General features: G+C 37.2%; 1 protein-coding gene across 4 annotated transcripts in view; it reads left to right on the top strand.

Annotated features, from left to right (window-relative positions):
* The first annotated feature begins 3,169 nt into the window (after window positions 1–3,169).
* Window positions 3,170–25,690, top strand: part of LOC131431001 (NPC intracellular cholesterol transporter 1) — a 105,267-nt gene continuing 82,746 nt past the window's right edge. For all 4 annotated transcript variants that reach the window (XM_058596348.1, XM_058596347.1, XM_058596346.1 and 1 more), the window contains exon 1: window positions 3,170–3,611. In XM_058596348.1, the coding sequence (XP_058452331.1) occupies window positions 3,549–3,611 (63 nt within the window). In that variant the 5' untranslated portion in view covers window positions 3,170–3,548. The remainder of the gene's footprint in view (window positions 3,612–25,690) is intronic.

Genomic DNA, 25,690 nt, shown 5'->3' with positions numbered 1-25,690 from the left:
ATTTATATTGTGTATCACTAGTGCAAATCTCGGTTAATTTTTCAAAAGGGCTTATAAGCAAGTGACAGTTTCTCTTTGCTTACTTTCTCTTCTATTAATTACCAAGCGGTTTCCACGTTTATCACTCAACTCTTTGCATGAAATGATACCCGAATCTTTCGACTTTCAAACAGAATAGTGATATCAAAGAAAATCTTTTTAATCACATCACAATAATCGAAAGAGAGAGTGATTAAAGAGAAACTGTCACTTGCTTATACGCCCTTTTGAAAAATTACCCGAGAAATGAGTGAAGCAATACCAAATGAAGGCCAAATTATCGAACCGACCAAGGTGGCAGAAACCCAAAATAATTCTTTTTTCTCCTGCACTAGATTTGTGTTTGAATTCTCAGATAAATGAAGGATCACAGTTTAAAGTACAAAAATTCTTGAATAAGAAAAAGACTTTCCATATCTATTCAAAGATAAGGTACTACAACTTTTTTTTTCATCCTCCCATATAAAATATATGGCGCAATGATGATGTTTTCGACTAAAGTTATCCATAGGTTGCTACTGTTCAATAGTATTTGATTTAATAGATTTTTTCTCCACTTTTAAAAAATCCTGCACATTTCTACACTTTAAAAGTTATTTTCAATTGTTTGCGAGGTTGACAATAAAAGTCTAGGGCTACACTTTCGTGTGATGATAATATTGTATATTTTATTTTTATTCCATTGTTTTAATAAACCAAATTATTAATCAAATCATTAATGAAATTCCGTTTAAAAATCATTAATATTATTCCATTATAAAAGCAGTTTTCATATTGTTTGAGCCAACAAAGTTTTATTCTGTAATTAGAAACTTTTGAATATTTTAAGCTGGTTCTTTTCTTTTTCTTCTTAGTTTTCTTTTTTGATTTATCGTATAACTATCCTTTTAAACGCATCAAATGTCGTTTGTATATGTCACCAGGTGGAAGAGGCTCATAATAAATACACGCCCAGTTGATTCAACCACATCAACTTTTCTTTTTTTATTGAAAATTTGGCGTTCGTTGGTAAAATAGATTCGAAGAACTATGTATGTTGAACATATTCCGAAAACCTACATTTTTGCGAAAGAACTTTTCCGTCTATTATCTCCCATCTTTACTCATAGTGCAATAAAACTCATTAGTTTTAAGTTACATCATATCAAAAATTGAATACATTTAGATAATTCCTTCTCGAGAAAATCGGTACTGAATTTCTCAAGATATAATAAAAAGGCATATTTTCAGTGTATACATTTTTTACACAGTATTAATGATTATCTAAAACACCAAATCAATCACGAAATCTAACAAAATACATAGGTTAATTCATTAAAAAATCGACAGTATCCGATGCACCATAGCAGGCAGTGCATCATGTTACTGCGAGGTGGATCGAATATTTATTCATGCAATTTCACGATAGAGATATGTTCAATAACCTGAAATTGTTAATACAAACAACTTTCGTCTAGAGAGGCATCACTGTGCTACGTCATTCCAATAGCGTGCTAAAAAGTATCGGTTTCTTTTGTTTCGATTATTGAAGTTTTAACCTTAAGGTCATTCATCACTTTGAGCCATAAAAACTTTCTGATCCTACACGCTCTTTGAACATAACTCATGGTTTGAGTTGCGAACACTCAAGTTCATAAACTGAAACAATATGTCAAAATTTGAGTAAAATTTGCTCAGGCCATGAGCTCTCTCACATATATTCATACAATAGAATAAACGTTGAGTTTTCAAACATTTGAGTAAAAAAAATACATCTAGCAGTTCAGAGCGTTTTCTTTATCGGAATATTCTTATCGAATTCAAGTTTTTCATTGCCGTTTCTAGATCTGGTTGCTGAAACCATAAATCATCCATCATATATGTTTTCAACAGACGTTTTGTGGTTTCAACTATTCTAAGTAAGAAGTACAACATAAGCATTTCAACATCGTTCAATTTCAACTCCAAACCGGTCTAAAGGAAAAGAGTTTGAATCACTTTTCTGGGTTTTCCATTTAAAAGAAAGAAGAATGACTTTGTATATTGAACAATCCAATCAGCGTGGTCACCACGAGATAGCGTTATGGTGAGTGTTTTGACATATCCCATGCATTTAGAAAATTTTTTGACAAGTTTTTCAATTTACTTGAGTTTGAAAGAATGCAGACGGCAAAACCTTACTAATATGGGTAAGAAAAACGATTATTCACGTGTTGTCATCAAACATATGATTTCAAATTGTCCTATACTCTTGACAATCTCGAATGAAATTTGAAATTTTCAGTTCACATACAGATTTGATGTAGATGATAAAACATGAGTAAATAGTCTAGCCATAAAACTTGTAATCATAATTTATCAAATAATCTCAAAATCCAACCCAAAAAACAAAGAATATCCCAGATATGAAAACAGTACCCAACCTCACTTCTTCAAATTTGGTATTTCATGTTACGATTATCAATATCAATATCATAAATATCAATCAAACATACCACGGAAAGTTATTGAATCATTAATGATCGATTTTTTTACCAAATTTTCACACGTTTTTGTATGTTAGTATTCGATTCATAAGAAAAAAAATAAAAACACAGCATTTTGTTCGAATCTTCAAGAAAAATTTGAAAATTATCACCATCGCTTAGTTCAAAGCTCGCCACTCGGGCAGCGCAGCGATCGCAAAAGAATTGGTTGAATTCTTCAATAAACATTTACGGATAAGAATGGAATCGAACCCAGGTGGGTTGCGGAATCTTTTTGACTAATCACGCTTTCAATTGGATAGAGAACGTGATGTTATGCTAATGTCAGAAATAGTTATTTATGTGCAGTATAGTTTGAAATCACAAATATGTTTTCCATGTTGTTCAATTCGTTTATATTCTGTCGCCATCGATTCAAAATAGTATCTAGATAGTCATTCGTATCGGATTCAAAAATCGAACACAAATTTACTAGGTTTGGTAATAAAGCGGAAGATCTGGCCACTCTGATTCGGGTTTATATTTTAGTACACATTCGTCCTGTCACTCTCTCTTAGCTGTCACTTATTGATCAGCGGTGAGTACCGCAGCACTCATCTTGCACAACTGCATTTTTTCGATTTTTTCACATTCACTGTGGTAGGCGAACTCCGGTTTTCTGTTCAGCTCAGTTTCTTTTCAGGTTTCGTGTCGTGTAGACGGTTCGGGAAGTGTGTAGAGTGGCGTATGAATTGCGTGACCAGAAATTATGCACTGAGTGTAGAAGCAGAAAAAATACCGTTCAAGGGAGTCAAACGTTAGAAATTGGCTTGGCTAAAGCCAAATAGCTCCCATTTTCGTTTTGTTTTACTGGTGAAAGAAGTTAAACATAGTTTTGCCTGCATGTTTGAAAGTGTAATCTCCAATGTGAAAGCTTAGCTGAAAAGAAGCAAAATCTTGTGCAATTTATGTTTTTCGAGAGGCAGTTGAATTACGGTGTGCCTCAGTTTTCTCTTTAGTTCTGGTGAATTTTTGGCATTTGAAGCAAAAATTGCCCGCCCCAAGATGTCCTGCAGCAAAAAGGCGTTCATTTTAATTACCGTGCTGACGCTGGGAGTGCTAAAAATGGTAAGTCAACGGGTCATTCGTTAGAGGCATTTTGATTTTTTCACTAGAGGTGAACATGGATGGGAGTCGTCACCTGAAGGCAGACCACGAACACAAGCTCAGCTGAGCAGCGCATTGCACACAGTGCCATGCCTTGCATCAGCCAAGAACGGTCGGACGAAATGAGTGACTGCGATAAAACAAATACCATCGAATGGGAAATGACAGCTCTAGGCAGGCAGGTCCGAAGTGAAATCGGCAAACGGTGAATGTATGATGGAAGCCGTCGTCGGGGCAGTGCTGCTACTGGTGTTAGTTGTTTGTAAACACGCGCACGCCTTCCGCCTGTTGTGAATGTATTGGCTTCCAAATGGTGCAACGATTGACGTCATGAGTCAATTTTTATGGCATTACTACACAGTGGAAGGGGAGATAATTGTTGGCCCAAACTTCTGCTCGTCGAGTCGAGACGGTTGATTGTTTGGGCTGAGGTTTCCTTGCTTACAACTTACGCTGCTGCAGCAGGTGTGCACGGGGATGCATTTTCACTTTTGTCGTTTATTGCGATTCGGATTTCGTATGCTAATTTGAATTGATTTTTCAACGCTTAACGAAAACAATTTGGAAACAATGGAAAGTGACATTTTCCTACTACACTGAGTGAAATTCGATGCTCCTGATTGGAAATAGTGACATTTCAACATTTTTCTTTGGAAAAGGAAATAATTCGCCTCTATCTGACTGGTTCGCCTTGAAATTCTCGATAGGCACACGCACGGTTGTTGAGAGAGCCGACTGAGCGGAGTTATTTTTTTCCTGTTTTCTTCATAAACTGACCAGTTCAACATTCCTCAGCGCTTTAGCTCTATCGCATAATTCAGTCATAACTTCTTGGTTGTTTTGTTGAGTCATTTTTTTTTATTTCGGAGAGTTTATTTGATAGGCTTTACGATTACTATGTCCACGTTATCATTATCCGTGCTTCCCCACTGCCAACCGATCAATTGGACACGTGTGCGTGATGGGATTGATAACACTTGAATGCGTCCAGTTCAAGGACTCTGCTATAAGCACACTCGGGTGGAAAACGGAAAACCAAATACGAAAGCCGTACCCGTAGCCGTAAATTTGAGCATCGATCGTCCCGAACAAAGTTCCCAAAAACATTCTCATGAATAAGCGATGCGAAAGAAATTACACATAATGAGGGGCTAGTCCTCGTTTTCGAGCAGCGGTTTGAGCAGGCCGTCTGCTGCGTTTATTCTTCAGGAATTTTCAAATTATTTACCCACCGGGAGTCGTGAAATTAGTTTTACCTCTCATGTCTCGTAAACCATTCGGGTTCAGATTAGATGCAACGATGTTTCCTCCTTTGTTAACATTCTCATTTTTTTCAGAAGCAAACTTCGCTCGAAGGAGGAAAATTATGTTCTTTTTTTTTGTTCTGGTCTTCTAATCAAGTCGGCAAGTTCACTGAAATTAGCTCCCGGACGGTATCAGCACTCTGAAACTGGAAATTTCCGGACGCTCTACTCAATTCCAATGCATTGATTGGAAAAGGAAACCATACAGTGGCAAGGAGAAACGACTGGAATGTGATCAGTCTCGTAATCAAATTACCACCAATGGCGAGTCCGGGCACGAGAGAACCTGCGGCATTATCACGTGACTCTTTGCGGTGCGTTCTGAACACTTTTTGGGATTCTTTTTCTCTCTCGCTTTCTCTAGCTTCGATTGCAGGCTGGGTTCTGCGAAGCGGCAGATTGTGTTTCTTGCACCATCATTATCGATTGTTGTGTCTGCAGCTCCTTTGAATGCAGACTGTTTAATGATTAGGATAACAGTCATCAAATATCGTATCGGAAATTTTCTACGAACCGAGCACTGATATGGAAAGTATTTGTCTGCTACAGTGTAGCAACAAACAAACATTTGCAGCTGCAGCGAACGTTCTGTGAAACACAACAAACCGCATAAAAGTGTCGTGCTGATGAAAATCGATAATCTTTGCCCTCGTGCTCTGCCACCAATACAACTGTGCCTTTAACACCAGCAAAGTCCGATGACTCACCGGAAACTAAGAGCTGTAGTAGTTTTCTTATTTCAAAACATTCGCTAGGTTTTAAAAGTCGCAATTGTTGGAACAATGCTGCTGTTTGTTTGTTTGTTACAAAAATTTAAATTAGCTAAAGTTCTCTTCCCAGTAACGACGGAATGATTTCACTTTAATTGTTCGCTATCTACTATGTTACACTATCCACCCGACTGTCTGTCACCCGAAACCATTCTAATTGGTGCGATTAGTTCCGGGCGCACAGCTAATTGACATCGGCATATTTTCCTCACTGGCGATGTCTGATGACCTTGTGATTGCCGGGGAACTGGCCGGGCCCTCTGATGATGATGATTCGGTCGGTGTCGGCGGTGATTTTAAGTAGTTAAACGAGATAGTGTTAGTTTACTAGCTTTAATTAGTTGGTCCTGTGCTGGCGGAATGAAAGTATTTGTTGGATAAAGTTAAGTCAATTAGCATTGAGCTGGTTGGAGTAGATGTCAATTGGGTTGGATTTATGATCATGCTAAGTTTACTGGCTACTGATTCTGGATCTTGTTTTGTATTAGTTCAGAAACAATAAAGTCAGCTCTACTTTCTAGATCTATACCCAGAGTGGTATAAAACTTATTTCTATTCTATAGTCTTAATGCGATTTTCACTCTGTTTTGTTTTGTTGAAGAAAAAACTATGAAATTAAAATTTTTGGACCTCATCGAATTAAAAAGCACGTTTTCGAAACGTTCGGTTTTTGTCCATCCGAAAGAAAAAGAAGTGAACAACGATTGATTTTTGATTGGATTAAATTAGTTGTGACGAGTAAAACCTCCTTATGCTTGGTTTTACTTTTTATCAACATCCTCAAAAAAGTTAACAGAAAAAGGCTGATGAATAAAGTAGCAAAAATAAGAATTTGCAAATAAGGCGGATGGGTAATATCAGAGCCATAACTGGAATTCGCAAATACGTCTTAAACTGGCACGCTTCCTTCACACTTTCTAATATCGATTATCGTAAAGTTAAGATCGATTTTGTGATAACTGGATGTCGTGAATACGAATAAAACTGACACTCTTTCTTTATACTTCCGAATATAAATTAGTTGATCGATTATGTGAATTGTGCAAGCTTTCCCCTTTTTCACTACTAGAATTTGAAACGATACACCTAAACTAAAGTACTAGTTACATTAAACATTCTGACACACAAATATTACGAAATAACCAGTATAATTCTTTATGATAAAATAATGGTGGTTCTAAAAAAACTTTTATTAAGACGTTCGTGATGGAGAGTGACGAGTGGAGTTCGAATCTACTCTGATTCGGAGCTATGCATTTTATATCAGCAAATCAGCAGAAAGTTCTACTACAAACTACAACCGGTTGAAAAATGGGCCGTATACAGTATAGTGAAGGAAAATTTCGCCTAATTCTTTGGGTATACAATTATGGTTCTACATAGTAATATACAGAATTTTGATGTCGATTACTTCATTTTAGATTTTGAATATTCTGTGAAAGAAACTATCAAATGGTAGTACCGTATTAATTTCTGGCATTCAGAAGGGCCAACTTATGTAATCCTCTAAGATACTGTTTGGATATAAACGATATTACACACTGTCGCGAATTTTGTACTGCGAAAGATGCACAAAGCTAATCAAATTATCCCAGATTGCCACTACACTGATGGTTTTAATTAACGATTTGCAAAGAAGCAATCTTTATAGTTCTTTAGATAAAATTTGGAGCTATTAGAGGAGCTGATTTTGCATAATGTTTCCCTTTGTTGTCCATTTTTCGCTGCATTTTGCTTCAATAAAAACGACCAGCAGCAGGATGACGCACACGATCTTTTTTTGGAATGCAAACTGGCTCTGCAACTTGTGCGTTTGAGGCTTTATACCACGCAGAAGGTCAGCTTTCATTGCCGACTGCTCCTCCTGACGACCGAGGTCCGAATGAGAGCACAACCCGAGCGTTTCAAGCTTTATACTTGGTTTGTTCTTGGTTTGTTTCTTCTTGTGTTGGTGAGAGAACCTCTCCTCGACATCCAGTTCCGTCTGAAGCACTAGAAGAAATGGACGACTTTCAAACAAAGCTCACCTTTTATATTTGTCCATTAGATAATCGGAACTGATATGTGCTTGACTACCTCAAAACCGTCGTCCGGGTGCGAAAAAGGCAAGCAAACGTAATGAACATTCCTCATTATTTCCAAAAGTTGTAGAAAACTTTTTTTTTCAGTTATTTAGTTTAATCACAAATTCCTTATCATATTTCCGATAACTTGTAGAAAAAAATATGTTGTTGGGTTAAGTACATCAAGAGATATTCGCGATAAAGTTCTGCCCATTCTTGTACAGGGTAAACTTTTAAAAGGCGCCCCAGTAAAGTGAAGTAAGTCGTATTCACGACAAAAAAAAAATACGCAACAACTTTTCCGGCCAACTAAACCCTGTTTACTGAAACGTCTCTTGAAAAAAATCCCACATTATTACCTGGCACATCTGGAGAAGTGTGATTTATTCATATCAAATATATTCTTCGATTGATTCTGAAAAGGGTCGGCTTCTTCGATGTTAAACATGGTCGTTATTTCCTTAAATGTCAAGCTTTTGCTGCTGAAAATTAATATTCATTTCCAACTGGTCCTTTCGCGGTTTTTTTGCAAGGCAATAAAACCACTTCGTGCAGAACTGAACTCGGTGCGAATTGGATCAGTACTGATGATGACTAAATAAAATGACTTTCTTTAAAGATTCGCGTCATTCCAACTTTACATCTAGTAAGGTAGAGCTAACGAGAGCAGCTGTAGGTTCGCTTATTTCAGTGGAAGATCAGGTCGAAAAGTTCTTTAGTTTTCGATTTATTGATGCCTAATATGATCGAATAGTACAATTTCTTGGATGTTGACCAATGACAAGTGCATTTTTCTTCAATGCGACGCTTATGCTGCTAAAATTCGATGAAAATTTTTGCAAAAAAGTACGGGTGTGTAATGTTAGAGACAAAACTGGATGTCGTGAATACGAATAAAACTGACACGATTTCTTTATGCTTCCGAATTCGAATTGATAGCTGATCGATAGCTGAATTGTGAAACTTTAGACGTCTATTATCTCATTTCATATTTGCATATTTCATTGAAAGAAACTATCAAGATGCTGTACAGGATTCATTTCTATCTTTTAGAAGGACTAAATTGTGGAATTCTCTACGATATTTAGCACAGTTCGGAACATTTTTCTCGAACGATTTTCACACAGCGAAAAGTGCACGAAGCAAATCAAATTATTTTGAATTTTCAACAAACTGATGATTTTTACCTTCGATGTGATAACATTTAGAGCCTTCAGAACGGCTGATTTTATATAATGTCCACTTTTCGTTTCTCGTTTTCTTTCTCTGCAATGCAAACGACCAGAAGCTTTGTTGTTTGATGCAATCGTTCTTGCTTGAATTGAAACTAGCTTGCGAACAAACCGCAAGACATCCGCTCGCAGTGCCAAATGCGAAACTGGTTTCATGTGTCTTCGCACCTTGACGACCGGAAAGCAAATGAGAGCTACGTTTGAGGTTTTACACCACGCAGAAGGTTCGCTCTCCGATGCCGCTGTTTGAATACGTTCTATCGCCTCGACGTCTGCTTCCATCCAACGCACAAGAAGAAATGATCGATTTTTGACCACAGTTTCCCTTTTATAACGTTCAGTTGAAGATATGTGCCTGACTACCTCAAAATCATCGTCCTTGCGCGAAAAACCCATGCAAAAGTAAAGAGTTTTTCGCGTCGTTTTCAAATTTTGAGAAAACCTAATTTTTGAGTTGTTTGTGGTTATCTCACACTGTTCAAAATATTATCCCAAATTCCTGATCATATTTTTGATGAAATAGTGAAAGAATTATGTTGCTGCCATTAATACAAGTTGAGATGTTCACGATTAAGTTCTGCCCATTCTTCCATATGGCTAGTTTTGAAAAGGCGCTCCATAATAAAGTAAGTCGTATTAACGACAAAAGAAACAATCATTAAATACCAACTATTTGTTTTGGTCTTGTTAAAGCATAGAGCCGTTTGGAGCTAGTTTTACATTTGATCAGTATCTAACAGAGAAAACAAATTGGAAAACGACATGTGAACGCAACTATGTGAAGAAAGCCGCGAAAAAGGTTTCCGCAGAGACGGGACTCGAATCCGTAGCTAGCTTCTAACCGGAGAAATTGTTTTGCCAATTAAACTACCCTGCATATGAAAACACATAAAGAGACAGCCTAATTGATTAAAAAAATCAAGCATGCTTCGCTTGACTTGGTTTTCGTTTTACTTGGGCCTGAGGTCTTGTTCACGTGGTTTTTATGCGAATTTCCGAAGTTACGCAGTTGTTTTCACGCGAAGTTTTAAATTTATCCGGGTTTCTTCTTTTATCTCAGAAATACATAAAACGTCGAGATCTGGTGTCATTCCGGATTTTTTTGTTTTTTAATTCGCCTCTTTGATACTTAGAAAAATTTGTTTAGATTATACCAGATCTTGATACTTCATGCATTTCTAAGACATTTGACAGAAACAAAATTTTCGGTTTCAGAAATATCAAAAGCCCCAAAGTCGATTTAAAAAAAAAATTTTTTTTGAGATTTGGACATTTCGTGCATTTCTAAAATACTTGGCATAAAAATAAATCTTCTATTTTGCGTTTTTTTTCTACGCGGATTTCCGAAGTTACGAGGACTTTTTACTCCAATTTTGTTTTATTACACCATGCATTTCTAAGACATTCGACATTTAAAATAAATTTCGTTTTCGAAAATCACTAAATTTCCTCTGTCCCAAAGTCGAATTTAAAAAAAAAATCACTGCTCTGCCCGGGCTTAAGTGGCTGGCGGCAAAGCAGAATAGTGAAGATTTTCCAATCTGTTTTCCCCGTTAGATACTGATCAAATTTAAAATCATTGAATAGATTCGAGTTCAATTTTTTCTTATGAAAAAGATCAGTAGGAAAATACTGGATACAGTTTTCACACACTTGGCGTAGATGAAATTTTGTCGTTGTGTTGTTTGGAAATTTGTTCATGTGAAAACACTAATCCCACTACTTAGAAAGCAATCCAAATACAATCTTTGCACAGCCGATGCGTCGTAGCTTAATGTTCAGTCTCATCCTTGTGTGTATTTTTATTGTGTTTATTTTGTTGTCTGGCGTGAATATGACCCGTACTTGAAGATTTCCGTAAAAATCACCTCAACGTATTTTGGAATGTTGGAAATGATTGAATATTTATAAAACATATTTTTTAAGCCGCAAATATAAATTCTCCGCAAAGTCGCACACTTAGTAGTTCGTTAGCATGATAAATTACTTGTAGACTCTTGTAGAGTGACCGTGACCTAGTGACCGGGCCAAGTACATTTCTGACGTAGAACCTATCATTTCGATGATGACATCGATTCTCCGTTACAAATGCTCAGGTGAGATATGTAACCTAGTTCGGCTGTTATGACATTTATCTAATTCGTAAGCACTCACCCTAGAACAGAGTAAACCAGAGAAGGACGAACTAAATATATTCCGATGATTCAAATAAGTTTGGGCACTTTGCAACTGTTAAAAAAAACAGATTTGAGATAAAAACCGGCAGTCTTCGACTTTTTGGATTATATTCATAGGTTTGAAATACTTTTGAAAATTTACAAATGTAGATGGGATTTTAAGTTTTGTATAGTTGGAAAATAGAAATAGAAAAATGAAAAATTCTAAAGTTCAAACTATTACTGCAATTTCCCAACTATTTCCTAGCTATTGGACGAGAATGTCGCGAGGAAGTTTTTTTTATAGTTCAAAGCGTTTAAGAAATTCAAGAATCAAATATTGTTTTTAGTTATATGTATGTTATATGTATATCGTACTATGATTCGTTTCTTGCAAATTTGCAAATTAATTCATCTGAACAGTTTTAGCTCACTGTTTTGTGCTTAATACAATTTTTATCCTTATATACAATTTCGCCTTCGACTCTTCTGTGCATGGTGAAGTACACACTGAACTGCTGGTGCAACCTAGCAATTAACGATGAATTGACGAAAATATTTACTCTTTTATTTTTAAGCCGACTTAACACGAAAAGACTGGTGTGGTGTGATGAGCTCGATGACAGAGCAGTTCAACTGATTGGAAATATTTTGTAGGTTCGAGTTTTACCTCTGAAAAGCAACGTCTTGACATTACATTCCTGTTGTGAGTTTTGACCTTTCTGTTTCGACAGATTTCGCTACCGATTCATAGCGAACGGAACCATTGCATGGCTAGTGCTACGGTTCTTTTGACGCTAATAATCTTTCGAGGTCGGGGCTGGAATACAGGATAATGGACTTGTAAGACCGACGGCATTTGTACTGAACCGTCAATACGAGACTTATCTCTAGAGGTAACATATTCCCTGTTTCGTTAATCTAAAGGGTGATTTTTTCAAATCTTGTTTTTTCCTATTGATTTTCAAAAAAAAGGCGGCTCTCAATTTGTTCATTGTTTCACGTGCCGTGTGGGATGTGGCACCGTCTTGTTGAAACCACATGCCAGGCATTTCCAATTCTATCCTTTTGGACATCGAAAATCGTCAACATGGTAGCGCCCGCCATCCACAATAACGTTCCACCCATCGTCGCCTTTGAAGAAGTACGGCTCGGTGATGCCACCGGCCCATAATCCACACCGAACAGTGACTTTTCTGGGATGTATTGGAAGCTCTTGCAATGCTTCCGGCTGGTCTTCACTCCAGATGCGGCAATTTTGCTTGATTGACGACCATCCAACCCGAAATGAGTTTCGTCGCTGAAAACAATTTTTCGGTAAAAAAGTTGATCTCTTAATCTCTTAATCGAGTATTAATTTTGATAGTAAAATCCAATAATTTGCAAGCATTATTCTTTCGTAAATCGATTCATGATTAAATTATAAACCAAACTGAACAAGTTTGGCAATGACACAAGACAACGATTCACGCGTGATCGGTCAAAAATAATGTTGCCAAAAAGATACCAGCAAAAAATCACCAAATTATACATCTCTTATCTGTTTTTCGATCCAAAGTTTTAAGGAACTGTACAAATGTTTTGATAGTCATAGCTACAAGGCTTCGGTTTGTGCTAAACGCACATAACTGTTTATATTTTTTATCTTTCGTCTTCTAAATTTCAGTGCATAGCAGTTCATGTTACATTTCTAAGCCACTCAGCAGTTTAACAAAACCCACAAAGCTGATGAATCATGTGAGCTTAGTACAGACCGGTTACGTATAACCGAACCTCTAGATGACTAATAACTGAAAACGCATGTCCGTAAACTTATTTTCGTTCGGGACTTCATCTGTAAAGACTCTGTATTTTGGTACAGTGTCTCAAGTAAAAATAACTTTACAGTTCAATGTGAACTGCCATGCACTAATGAGTCAAAGACGAAACGTAAAATAAAAAAGAGAATAGTTTTATCGAGTTGGTGCTGAATTCATAAATACCACCAGCGTATTTTTTAATTTGCAGAAATTTCTGATAACTACAGAAGTTAGTGTTTTTGAAATCTAAAATATAAAAATCTATGATTATTTATACTTTGTTGAGTATGGATGATAAATTTTAGAAAACTTCGTAGAAATAGTAAAACATTTCAGTAGCTTACATAATAATCTGAAAAATGAGCATGAACTTAGCGAGGCACCTCTCGCCGATGATAACGCAAATAGGTGATTCTAAATTTGTTGCTAATTAGTTACTGTAATTTTGAATTTGTTGCTCAATCTTTCATTTATTTTTTGGAGTACTTCGCTAACCTCATATGAACTTGGCGAAGCACTAAAAAAAAAGAGCAACAAATTCAAAAGTACCGTAACTAATTAGCAACAAATTATTCAGCTATTCGCGTTATCATCGGCGAGAGGTGCCTCGCTAAGTTCTGAGAATGACGAAAACTGCCGGATTACACATTTTAAAGTACAACGCGTACAACTCGTGATACGTTACCAATCTTAATATATGTCTGATTTCTCCATCCGTATATTAGTTGCTATTATTGCCAAAACAATGGTGTCGAAAGAATATCTTGTACGGAAAGTGGTTGCGTTCGGTATAAAAAGCTAGGATTCCCAAAGAGTACTGTTCATGATGTTCGGAAGTCGTTCTCTACATGCTACCAAAATTTGAAGGTAATGCGTATATTTGTAGAAATAAGTCCTCACCTCTCTGCTCGTTCCTACGTTCGATAAATTGTAATTTCGTTAGCATTCGTTCATACGTCCACATATGTCGTATAGGATTTTAAAAAGCTACTAGGCTTAAGTTGTTCATGGCTATAAAAAGGTAGGATTATCGAATGTTTCTGTTCAAAGAAGTCGAAGTTCCTAAAAAAATACTTCGTATAGCAAGCCATTTGCCGGTGTGGTAGTGTAAGTCAAATTGTTGTTGCAATCGAAATGGTAAGCTTGGGAATACATCTCTATTACCCTATCTGAAGATCACGACTCGTTACTGGTATTTTGGGAAGGTTTGGCATCATGCCATAACGCTAAAATTGTTGGTATGAAGAAAATTGCGTACATTATGCACCGTTCAATTATTCGGTTCAAAAGTTTTTCAAAAAATCGGTAATTTGGTATTTAGAAATATTTTGAGATTTCCGAAATTAATTTTTTTATACCAAATGTCGTAAAATTGCATGAACCGTCGAGTTCTGGTGTAATATCAAAAACTTTTTTTTTAACGAAAATTTTCAGTGTAAATGAGATTATTTAAAAAAAATCAGGATAACACCAGATCGCGACATTTCGAAGACAAAACAAGAAAACTGCATACATTTTAAAACTCGTCAAAAAAAATCTGCGTTAAAATAGCCGCGTAAATGAACCGCATAAAAAGATCTCAGTATATTCTTCATTCAGGGGTTTTGGTATCTCAAAGGTAGCGGTAGGATTAGTGGTTATTTTTATTTGTTTCGTTCTTCGAGTTCACATTGAACTGCTCATACCACAACATAAGGAGTGTATCGAAAATAAACTATCCACAAGTTTTTCTTTCAAATTATGATAAAAAACGATATTTATAGTTATTTCTTCACGAATTTTCGAGCTTTTGGTCGAACGCTCTTCATCAAGTTCCGGACAAGTTCCCAGCTGCCTTAACAGTCTTCTTGAAGACCCTCTTCATGATTGCCCAGTAACGTTCGATGGGTCGAAGCTGAGGGCAATTTGGTGGATTGATATTTTTCTCAACGAAATGTATACCCTTTTCCGCAATCCAATTGATAGTGGTTTTGGCATAGTGAGCCGACGCTAAATCCGGCCAAAACAGTGGAGGTTTACTATATAAAATAAAATATATATATATATAAAATATATTTATAGCTCCGGTAGTGTAAAAAATGTGTGACTTCAAATCACAGGAACATATTACTTGCCATACCAGTACCTTTCGACCGAATTTCTCCACTTGAATTGACCTGTCCGCATCGCTCACATCCTCCCCAACGACGACAGTAAAGTATTGTGGACCTGTAAATGTTTTTGAGTCCTCCTTTACATAAGTCTCATCGTCCATTAAAACACATGCATCCGGACACTGCAAAAGACGCGAATTTAATTTCCGGGCCCTTGTTGCTGCTCGCTTCTTCTGTTCTATACTTTTTTTCGAGATTTTCTGCTTCTTGTAGGTCTTCAGGTGATTTCGCCTCTTGATACGCTGGATCATTCCGACACTTGTTCCTGCTTTTGTGGCCAAATCACGTATTGACATTGATTTGTTCTTCATGATTAGAGATACCACTTTCTAGTTCAGTTTCGGGTTGGAAGAACCAGGTTTTCTGCCTCTTCCTGGTAGCTCATCCAAAGAATAGTGTTCCCCAAACTTATTAATAATGGTTTTAGCACTGGCATGATGAATTTCCAAACCGCTTCGCCAATTTTCGCATAGTACTACCCTTCTCATTTAGCCATGTGTCCAGAACATTAATTTTCACTTCCTTTTCAATACGTGACATTTTGAAAACGCAGAATTTCAACCGCACAAACAAGTAAACAAACGAAAGCTGACAGCCAAACGCACAGCATGCTGTGATCTGAGCATAAAAAACCATCACAAATACATACGTACAACACAAATGTATGTGGATAGCTTATTTTCGATACACTCCTTAAACCATGCACCTAGTTGCAGACGAAAACAAATTTAAGGAAATGAGACCACAGACCAAATGCAAAACAAACGAAATCAATCATGCTCATTAAACATAAACCCCTGAATTACTGCTATATGTTTACGGTCATGAAGTCGTAAAGTCAACATGAACTGCTAATGCACTGATGAATCGAAGACGAAACGTAAAACGATTGCATGTTTTTTTTTTCATTTTGATGACGTAAAAAGCATCAAATAATCTGTTTTGATAAAAATGCTACAGTTCCATAAATCGCAATTCATGGTTCAATGATAGAATCGTGAATGCAAAATTCGTCATAGCTGAAGTCGTTGGAATTAATTGGAATTGCATGTTTGATGGGTTGAAGTGTGTTTCGTTTCCCGTCCGCCGTTAGTCTAGAAACTGGGCCTTCGAATCGCTCAACACATCACTGCTGATGAGTGGCGAGGAAGGAACCGCAAGAAACAATCACCGGTTGTAATTTTAGCTCAAGCTCACAATCGAAGCGTTTGCTGAAAATATTTACCCGGTCAGTATTGAAAGTAATGGCTACGAAATAGCTTGGATGCATGTTCAACGGGAAAGCTTGGAATTGTTGTTTTTTCATTATGTTGATAAGTTTTTAGTTTCGTTACATTTGTGTTTGCTTTTTTTTTGGCCTAGCGACTGAAAATTTTAATTTTTAATCAAAAGTAAATGCAGTATGGCAGCTCGCAACATAAAGGACGATGTCAACGAAGTTTTGAGTTTTCGTTTTCATTGAAACGAAAATCATATAGTATAGCGTAATGGCAATTGTATTTCCTTATCCGTATTAAAAAAAACTTTGAAACACATAAGGTGTATTCTATAAATAAAAAGAGTGTTATGTTGCATATTTTACAAACCACCATTTTTCCAAGTGGCTCCAACGTGTACGTGTACATTTGTGGCACATGACAAAAACTACTCTATCGGAACCAGAGTACCCACATCCGGCGAACGGACAGAATTGACAGTTTGTTGGCGTTTGCGCCTTGCGCGGTTCCTCCAGCTTTGGAGTGTGAAGAGTGTTACAACCTCCTTCCGACTACATATGGAAAAGAAGAACTCGTACACCGACGATGTTTGACAGGAATGGAATTGCGCACAAGTAGTCGTTCGTTTTCCATGCCGGTCATGTCAAGGACTCATCTGGTGACGTCATCACGTAGGTATGTCAATACAGCAACAGATGTTTCTCTCGCTCCGCTCGGCGTTTTTTTCGATGGATGCTGATAATGATTACTATCATGTGATGGATAAAAATAGAGAAGGAGGGTTTTTTGGCAACACGGACACCGGATTCTTGACCGGCGATCATATTTCGATTGTTAAACTTTCAAAAGGGGTGCATCATTTTAGGATGGTAACACGAGAAAATAATAAATGAGATGATCAAATTAAATAATACAAAGTGAAAATCCTCACACTGAGTAAGTGAAAAAGCGATTCAACTTCTGAATGTAAAATTGCATTATGATAAACCGTAAGAAAACTAACATCTCGAAATCAGAATTTAAATTGCTGGGCACCGATAAGTCGAAGACGAAATGTGATAAGAACCTTTTCATGACACCCAGCAAGTTATCTTTTTTTCATCTGAATCCTAACGAGATGTTGAATTTCTTAGTAAAATTAAATTTTTCATTTATAAAGGCCATCGTCCAAGTACCACTCCAGATAATTGTGAAAGATCACAAAAACACTCATTTTTCAGAGCTATTTTTGATAAGACTCGGAAAATCCTCCGAATTATTTTCCAGCCATTTTCATCCTGTAGATAGATAAAAGTATTTCAAAGGTCTGTATGTTTTTGGTTTTGACAAATTTTTCAAAATTTCCATCGAAAATTTCCTAAAACCACCCGCGCGCATGGTACTTGGACGATGGCCTTAAGTTCTCTAAGCCATGTTGTACTGATTGTTTAATTTTTAGCTGCTAGGCACTCGTGACTCGCAGACGAAGTGTATTATTTTTTTTCTTTTGATCCGCAACTCAATTCCAGATTAGGGCTGAGAAATGCCTTTTCTCAAAGATGGCTGAACCGTTTTGCATAAACTTAAATTCTAATGGAAGGTCTCGTAGCTCCATACGAAGTTCCCGAATTTTTTTTTGAACATGAATGCCGGTTCCGGAATTACTGGGTGATATGCGCACAAAGAAAATAAAATAAGTACATTCACTTCACCTGTCTCGCAGTGCTGTAAAAAAAATATTTCTAAGCTCCCTGCCTAGTTCTCAAATGCTAAACTCAGTTAGAAGGCTAGTTTCAAGTCTATGAAAAAATATGTATCTTTTAAATTACTGTAATCTGTTGCTGTGGTTTGATGCCTGATGGAGAACGAACGAGACTATGAGATTTCAGCTCTATTGGGCTTTTCCCAGTTCCCAAATAAAATAAAATATTGGTGAAACTCGGAGAACGAGTGCAACTTGGTTAAAGCTGGGTATAAATAAACGACATAATAATAACAATAATAATAAAAATATTGGTAAATTCATCAGATTTGAAGATCAAAAGACGGTCATTTTCGGTTCTAATAAATTAAATGACATAAGTGACGTAACCGACAAACGCCATTTTTTCTCCGCTCTTTTTTCTCGAAGATGTCTAAACCGGTTTAAATAAGTTTGAAAGCTACTATTGGCTCACCGAGAAGAAGAGTTATGACGAACACTTCACATTCGGGAGATGTAATCTTATATTATTAGGCTAAATTTCCTCAGAGATGCCTAAACCGATTTCGAAAACCTTAGACGCATTTGAAAGCTACTGTTGGTTCATAGATTAAATCAAAAGATCAAAAAGCGATTATTTCCGATTCCGGAGATATAATGGTAAATGTGACATAACCGACAAAATAGTAATTTATCCGCGCAATTTTCTCAAAGATTGCTAAATGGATTACAACAAACCTATACTGGTTTGAAAGCTACTATTGGTTCATTGATCGAGTGGGTAGACGTTAATGTCTGTCTCTCCTGGTTCCGGAGATATAATTGTATAAGTGACGTAACCGACTAACCCTATTTTTTTACATTAGCTTATTTATCTCGGGTATGGCTCGATAAACTTATGTTGAAAATTTCTATGAGGTTTGATTAAGTTCTGAAGAGACAAATTTTCGAAGATGTAATCTTATAGGTGACGTAACCGACAAACTGCAGTTTTTCTAAATGCTAAATTTTCTCGGAGATGCATGAACCGATTTCGAAAATTTTTGACGCGTTTGAAAGCTACTTTTAGCTCTGATAGGTTCACAATGCTCAAGACGAACACTATGATCCGGAACTTTAATCGTATAAGTGACGTAAGCGACAATTTTGGCAATCTGTTTTCTTAGATCAGGAGATCAATGATCAAATTCAATTCTATTTTTGCTGATGCTTCGGTTTCACGAATGTCACCGAAAAAGCGACGTAAGCGTTGATGTAAGCTGGTTCCTACTTAATTTACCTTGTATTTGTGTCAAAAATGAGTTCATGAATAAAAATATTGTTTTGAGACTATTTGAATGGCGTGATAAAGCCACTATCGCGCAGCTAGGTGGATATGAAACGATTTGTTTTGATTTGCGAAGTTATGAGTTTTGTATTGTAAAAACCCTTAGAATGTGTCTTTAGTCGGATTTTGAAGTTCTGCGATTTTTTATGCGGAAACTTTCTCATCATTTTGTGCCAAGTGCTCACAACTATTTTCTTCTTGTTACGTTCCGTACTCGAATCGTCGATGTAGATGGGAGTTACAGAGTGATGGGTGTTTAAAAGTTCTAGTTGTCGTTAAAAGCGACGATGCGAAAAAATGTTTTTTTTTTCTAAATCGCGCATTTTGGGGAGATAACACTAGATCTTGACGTTTCTAAAATATTTTACATGAAACCATCATATAGAAAGGTGAAAACCGACTTTTGAACCGAGACCCGAAGAGCGGAATTACATATACCATTCGACTAAGTTCGTCGAGTACGCAAAATGTCTGTGTGTATGTGTGTGTAACGTTTTTTGCACTAACTTTTCTCGGAGATGAAAGTTTCACAAACTTAGAATCAAATGAATGCTGTTGAAGTCCCATACAAAATTCCTGAATATTATTTGGATCCGACTCCCGGTTCCGGAGTTATGGGATAAAAAAAGTACGGGTGTGTAATGTCAGAGACATAACTGGATGTCGTGAATACGAATAAAACTGACACTCTTTCTTTATACTTCTGAGTATCAATTAGTTGATCGATTGTGTGAATTGTGCAAGCTTTCCCCTTTTTCACTACTAGAACTACCTAAACTAAAGTACAGATTAGTTATATTAATCATTTTGACATACAATTAAATATTACACTGGTTATTGTGTAGTTCTTTATGATAAAATAATGGTGGTTCAGAAAAAAACCGTTTATGAAGGCGTTCGTGATGGAGAGTGACGAGTTGAGTTCGAGTCTATTCTGAATCTATTCTGAGTCAGTGCTATGCATTTTATGTAGCAAATCAGCAGAAAGTTCTACTACAAACTACAACTGGTTGACAAATGGGTCGTTCACAGTATAGTGAAGGAAAATTTCGCATAATTTTTTAGGTGTACAATTACGGTTCTAAATAGCAACATACAGAATTTTGATGTCGATTACGTCATTTTGGATTTGAATATACCAGTGAAAGAAACTAGGAAAAGGCTGTATGGGATTAAACTCTGGCATTCAGAAGGGCCAAAGTATATAATTCTACACGATATTAAACACTGTTGCAAATTTTGCACTGAGAAAATTGCACAAAGCTAATAAAACTATCCTAGATTTGCACTGCACTGATGATTTTAATTTCCGATTTGCAAAGAAACAATCTTTATCAGTGGCGTCTCGTCCTCATGTGCATCTCGTGCACTGCACAACCGGTTGAATTGAAGGAATGAACTGGGCCTCCAACCCCATCCAAATTTATTTAAGCAGGTTGGATCACACGTGTTTCATATATATCATATATTAACGCATCTCATATATATCAGACATTAGATTTCAAGTATCTGTTGTCGCTGTGTTAGTGTCTTTTCCGTGCACATGAGCTACTGCACAGATTTAAGAAGAGAAAGAATTACTCAGCTCAGCTCTGAGATTTGTTTGTTTAATAAAAAATCCCTTCCGAACGTATATCGTTATCTCGTTGTATTGAAAAACACAAGCGAATCTCCATTCATGAATCTTAAGGTTTCACTTACAACGGACTGTTACATCTGCTATCATACCACATAAGCAGTGCACAACTAGTCAATTTTGTCACGAGACACCACTGATCTTTATAGCTCTTAAGATAACATTTGGAACTATTAGAAGGGCTGATTTAGCATAATGTTCCACACTGTTGTCCATTTTTCGTTGTATTTTGCTCCAATGCAAACGACCAGCAGCAGGATGATGCAATCGATCTTATTTGATGGGAAACTGGCTCTGGAATCTGTGCGGTTGAGGTTTTGTACTACGCAAAAGGTCTGCTCCAAATGAAAGCACAACCTGAGCGTTTCAAGCTTTATACTTGCTTTGTTCTTACTGATGTTGGTGAGAGAACCCCACCTCGACATCCAGCTCCGTCTGAAGCACTAGAAGAAATGATCGATTTTCAACCAAAGTTGACCTTTTTTACTCGTTAAGTAGATAATCTGAACGGATATGTGCTTGACTACCTCAAAACCGTCGTCCGGGTGCGAAAAAGGCAAGCAAGCGTGATGAATTTTCCTCATTATTTCCAAAAGTTTTAGAAAACTTTGTTTTTTAGTTATTTATGGTTATCTCACACGTGTTGAAAATTTAATCACAAATTCCTGATCATATTTTCGATAACTTGCAGAAAAAATTATGTTGTTGTATTAAGTACATCAAGAGATATTCGCGATAAAGTTCTGCCCATTCTTGTACAGGGTAAATTTGGAAAAGGCGCCCCATAGTAAAGTAAGTCGATTTCGCAGCTATGGGGTAAAACGTGCCAAAATTGTGAAAATAAGTGCACCAACTTTTTTCGGAGATGGCTGAACCGATTTTCACAAACTTAGATTCAAATAAAAGCTGTTGAAGTCCTATACAAAATTCCTGAATTTCATTTTAGATCTGACTCCCGGTATCGCAGTTATGGGGTAAAATGTCCCATTTCGCAGCTTTTTTCGGAGATGGCGCGACTTTTTTCGGAGATGGTGCGACCGATTTTCGCAAACTTAGGTTCCAATTAATAGTCTTGTGGTCCCATACAAAATTCCTGAATATTATTTGGATCCGATTCCCGGTTCCGGAGTTATGGGGTAAAATATGAAAAAAATGTGAAAATAAGTGCACCAACTTTTTTCGGAGATGGCTGAACCGATTTCACAAACTTAGAATCAAATGAAAGCTGTTGAAGTCGCATACAAAATTCTAGAATATTATTTGGATCCGATTCCCGGATCCGGAGTTATGGGGTAAAATATGAAAAAATTGTGAAAGTAAGTGCACCAACTTTTTTCGAAGAAAGCTGAACCGATTTTCACAAACTTAGATTCAAATAAAAGCTGTTGAAGTCCTATAAAAAATTCCTGAATTTCATTTTGGAGTTACCCCGCAGTTATGGGGTAAAATGTGCAAAAATTGTAAAAATAAGTTCACCAACTTTTTTCGCAGATGGCGCGACCGATTTCACAAACTTATTCCTAAATTTCATTTGGATCTGACTTCCGTGTGTTAACAATTTTATACCAACACTGAAAAGGGCAAAAAACGTTAGAAAATTTTAAAATCGACCTCAAAACCAGTTGATAGTTTTTGTCAGTAGATGGTCAAACAAACCAATTTCGGTTATTTTCTCAAGAATCGAAGAAAATTATTTTGAAAAATACCACAGCATTATACTGCCCATACTTGCATATCAGTCCCATATGGAAAATCGGCATGTCGAGAAAAAGACGATCAAAATTTTATTTCCAAGTTTTTTGATTTATTGTGCTACCTAATGCTAAATCATGGTATTATTACATGGAATATCGGTAATACACCTTTGCTAATATTGCAACAAATGAAATTATTGAAATTTGCACTGAATGGGACTGACATGAGTTGATATTTTTTATCACATTTTATAGAACAAACCCTAAACTTTTATTGCAATTTCTGAGAGTATATTGAGCATAGATTTCATTCCTCAAGCTAACTCAAAATTGGCGAAAATCGATATGGGACTGATATGCGAGTATGGGCAGTATATATGATGGTATGATTGATATGAGAAAGGCATCATTACAAAACTAGGTGGATAAAAAAAAGGCTTTTTGCATTATTTTTTGTCAGATTTGAAGTTTTTGTGCGTGAATTTTCAAAGTATGCAAATATAAATTTGTGTATGTTTATGCGAATTTTTATAAGATTTTTTATGTGGTGCGTATCTCATGCATTAAGAATACTTTAATCCGTTTCCGGAAGTACCGAAAATAGTGATTAAAAACAGACGTACCGAACGAAAACATGTTTTGTTTTGTACTGGCCGATTCAGTGCCAACAATAGTGCCAAGCAGTTAAAAATGAATTGTTATGATATATGTACTAGCAAACAAATTGATCTGTGGTGCACTGAAGTATCTAAGACGAAACGTACAAACGTATTATACTCAAGGATATCTTTTATCGTATCAAAGAACGCTCTCTACCAACTCTTCACACGATTCAATCAATGCCATCAAAGAGAGACGGATATCATCTCAGCAACAAAAAACCGGCATGGTTCATTTAACATAGAATGGACACCAGTGCGAGAGCGAATTTCTCTCGATGACCCGTCTAAGCATCTCGGGTTAGCACGCTGTTGCGGAGACGCGCTCTGAAGTAACAAACGGTCGCTCATTCTCGTTTTGCGATCCGATTCTATACGGGCAGTGGATAATTGCGATAGAATCATTTTGCTATTGCCGCTCATTCTAGCTATATGCATAAACCCTTTGTATAAGTTGTGTCTATGAAAATGCTTCCGCACAAGGGTTTTGAAATATTGTAACCTAGTATGAGAATCATCGACTCGATTTTCTGCGATAATTGTCAACTTGCGATTCTCTCTCTTGGTAAATTCCACACAGTGTCGATCATTGCCACACTGTATATATTTTGTTAAGGGCCGTGAAATACTCAGAGTATGAGGTGGAGCGAAGAAATGTAGAAAAATTCTCTCATGGTTCATGCATGGTGAGGATGAGAGTTCTTGTAGCATCATCTACCAGATTGAAAATGTTGTATACAATGTAGAAAAATATCGAGCCACTTTCTGCCAAATTATCGGCAATCACCAACACTGATTATACTTCGTACAAAAATCCAAACCGCCTGAATAACTTAAATTCGGATTGTTTGTATTTCATATGCTCACTATTCAACGAGACTCATAACATAAATAAATATAAGGTCAAAATATATCGTACCCAAAACAATTCTGATTGGATGAATAAATTATGCGCGTATGGCAAAAAAAAACTGCGTAGCCTCAATTGTCCGATGGAGATATTCTCAGGCAACAGTCACGAACGACGTCCGTTACCTTCTCCGATCAGTGAAGGTCAATGCGAATTTTTTTTTTGGAACCGAATCCCAGTGGGTTCAAATGGCTGTCACCGGCCAATATTAATAGGCCATTACAAACACGTCGCAATTGGTAGTCGTCCCACCGTATCTAATGCTTACTCATGGTCACGCAAAATTACCCCACTCTGCTTCAGACTAAGTCAGAAAAGGTAAGTTCGTGTGATATGTGAGTTGTTGTTCGAAGTAGCAACAGCAGCAGCAGCAGCAGCATTGCCTTCGTACATGGCATGCATTGCATATATTTCACTGTTCGACCGGTCCAAGGACGCAGCACAACCACCACCACCATGGCGAAATTCGTGCATGACTTCTCGTTGACTAAATGGAAGCTTTTTGTTTTCCCTGGAGACGATCGGAGCAGGACAAAGGCGGCAGTGTAAGAGTGATTTTGTGGTATCGATCCGCGGCAGAGGTATCAATTACCCCGAACAGGAGCCCACACACGATGGCCTGGCAGTCAAGTCGTTTGGAAGCGCAGCCCATTTTCCTTGGACTTGCATTGCCAGTAGCGCTGGGAATGTTTACTGCGTGTATCAAACGCCAGTTTTGCTTGCGCTCACGGAAGGCAAAAAAACTGTCGGTATTTTTTTTTTGTACTTGACCGCACAGGAACATTCATTCTAGGGGGATAGCTGATGCTTTTACTTCCTCCCTTCCCACCCCAGAGTGTCACAATCTCCTTGGGGACAAACTTGGTTCCATCCATCGGCTAAGTAGGTTACATTGTTGGCTCCTCTGTGCTCCCCTTGCTGGCTGGCAGTGGGAATTTCAAGACTGAAAATTTAATTTCCCGCCTTGTTTTAGAATGGTGGAGTGTTTGGTATTGGGATTTTTTGACCTATTTTTCCTACTACAACCTGCGACCAGTTTCGCTACTTCGTGTTCACTGCATCAACAGCAAGGAGCAGATAGTAGGCCAGGGTTCGCTGTGACGTCGTCGCGGCGCCGGTTAGACGCCAGGTCGAGGCTATCGAAGCAGGGCAATTGCTAGATATACTGCCACTATAAATCGTATACCGATTAGCGTATCGCTGCCCCCCTAGCTAACATACGAACGATGAATTATTGTGGGCGAACTGTGCATAAGTCGTTATAGCTAGAGCCCATCGCTGGAGAACCTCTCCGATTGGTAAACAGCTTTGCGTGTCTCGCTTCACTGGATGATGAGAATACAAATAGCCATTTATTCGTGGGTGTTTGTGTTCTAAAGTGCGCTACAAAAGAAATCCCTCCAATCGATTAATTGCGCATCAATCGTCAACGAAACTTC

Source organism: Malaya genurostris, chromosome 2, assembly GCF_030247185.1.
Source record: "Malaya genurostris strain Urasoe2022 chromosome 2, Malgen_1.1, whole genome shotgun sequence".
Classification (NCBI taxonomy): Eukaryota; Metazoa; Arthropoda; class Insecta; order Diptera; family Culicidae; genus Malaya; species Malaya genurostris.
This window is presented reverse-complemented; position numbering and strand designations above follow the sequence as displayed.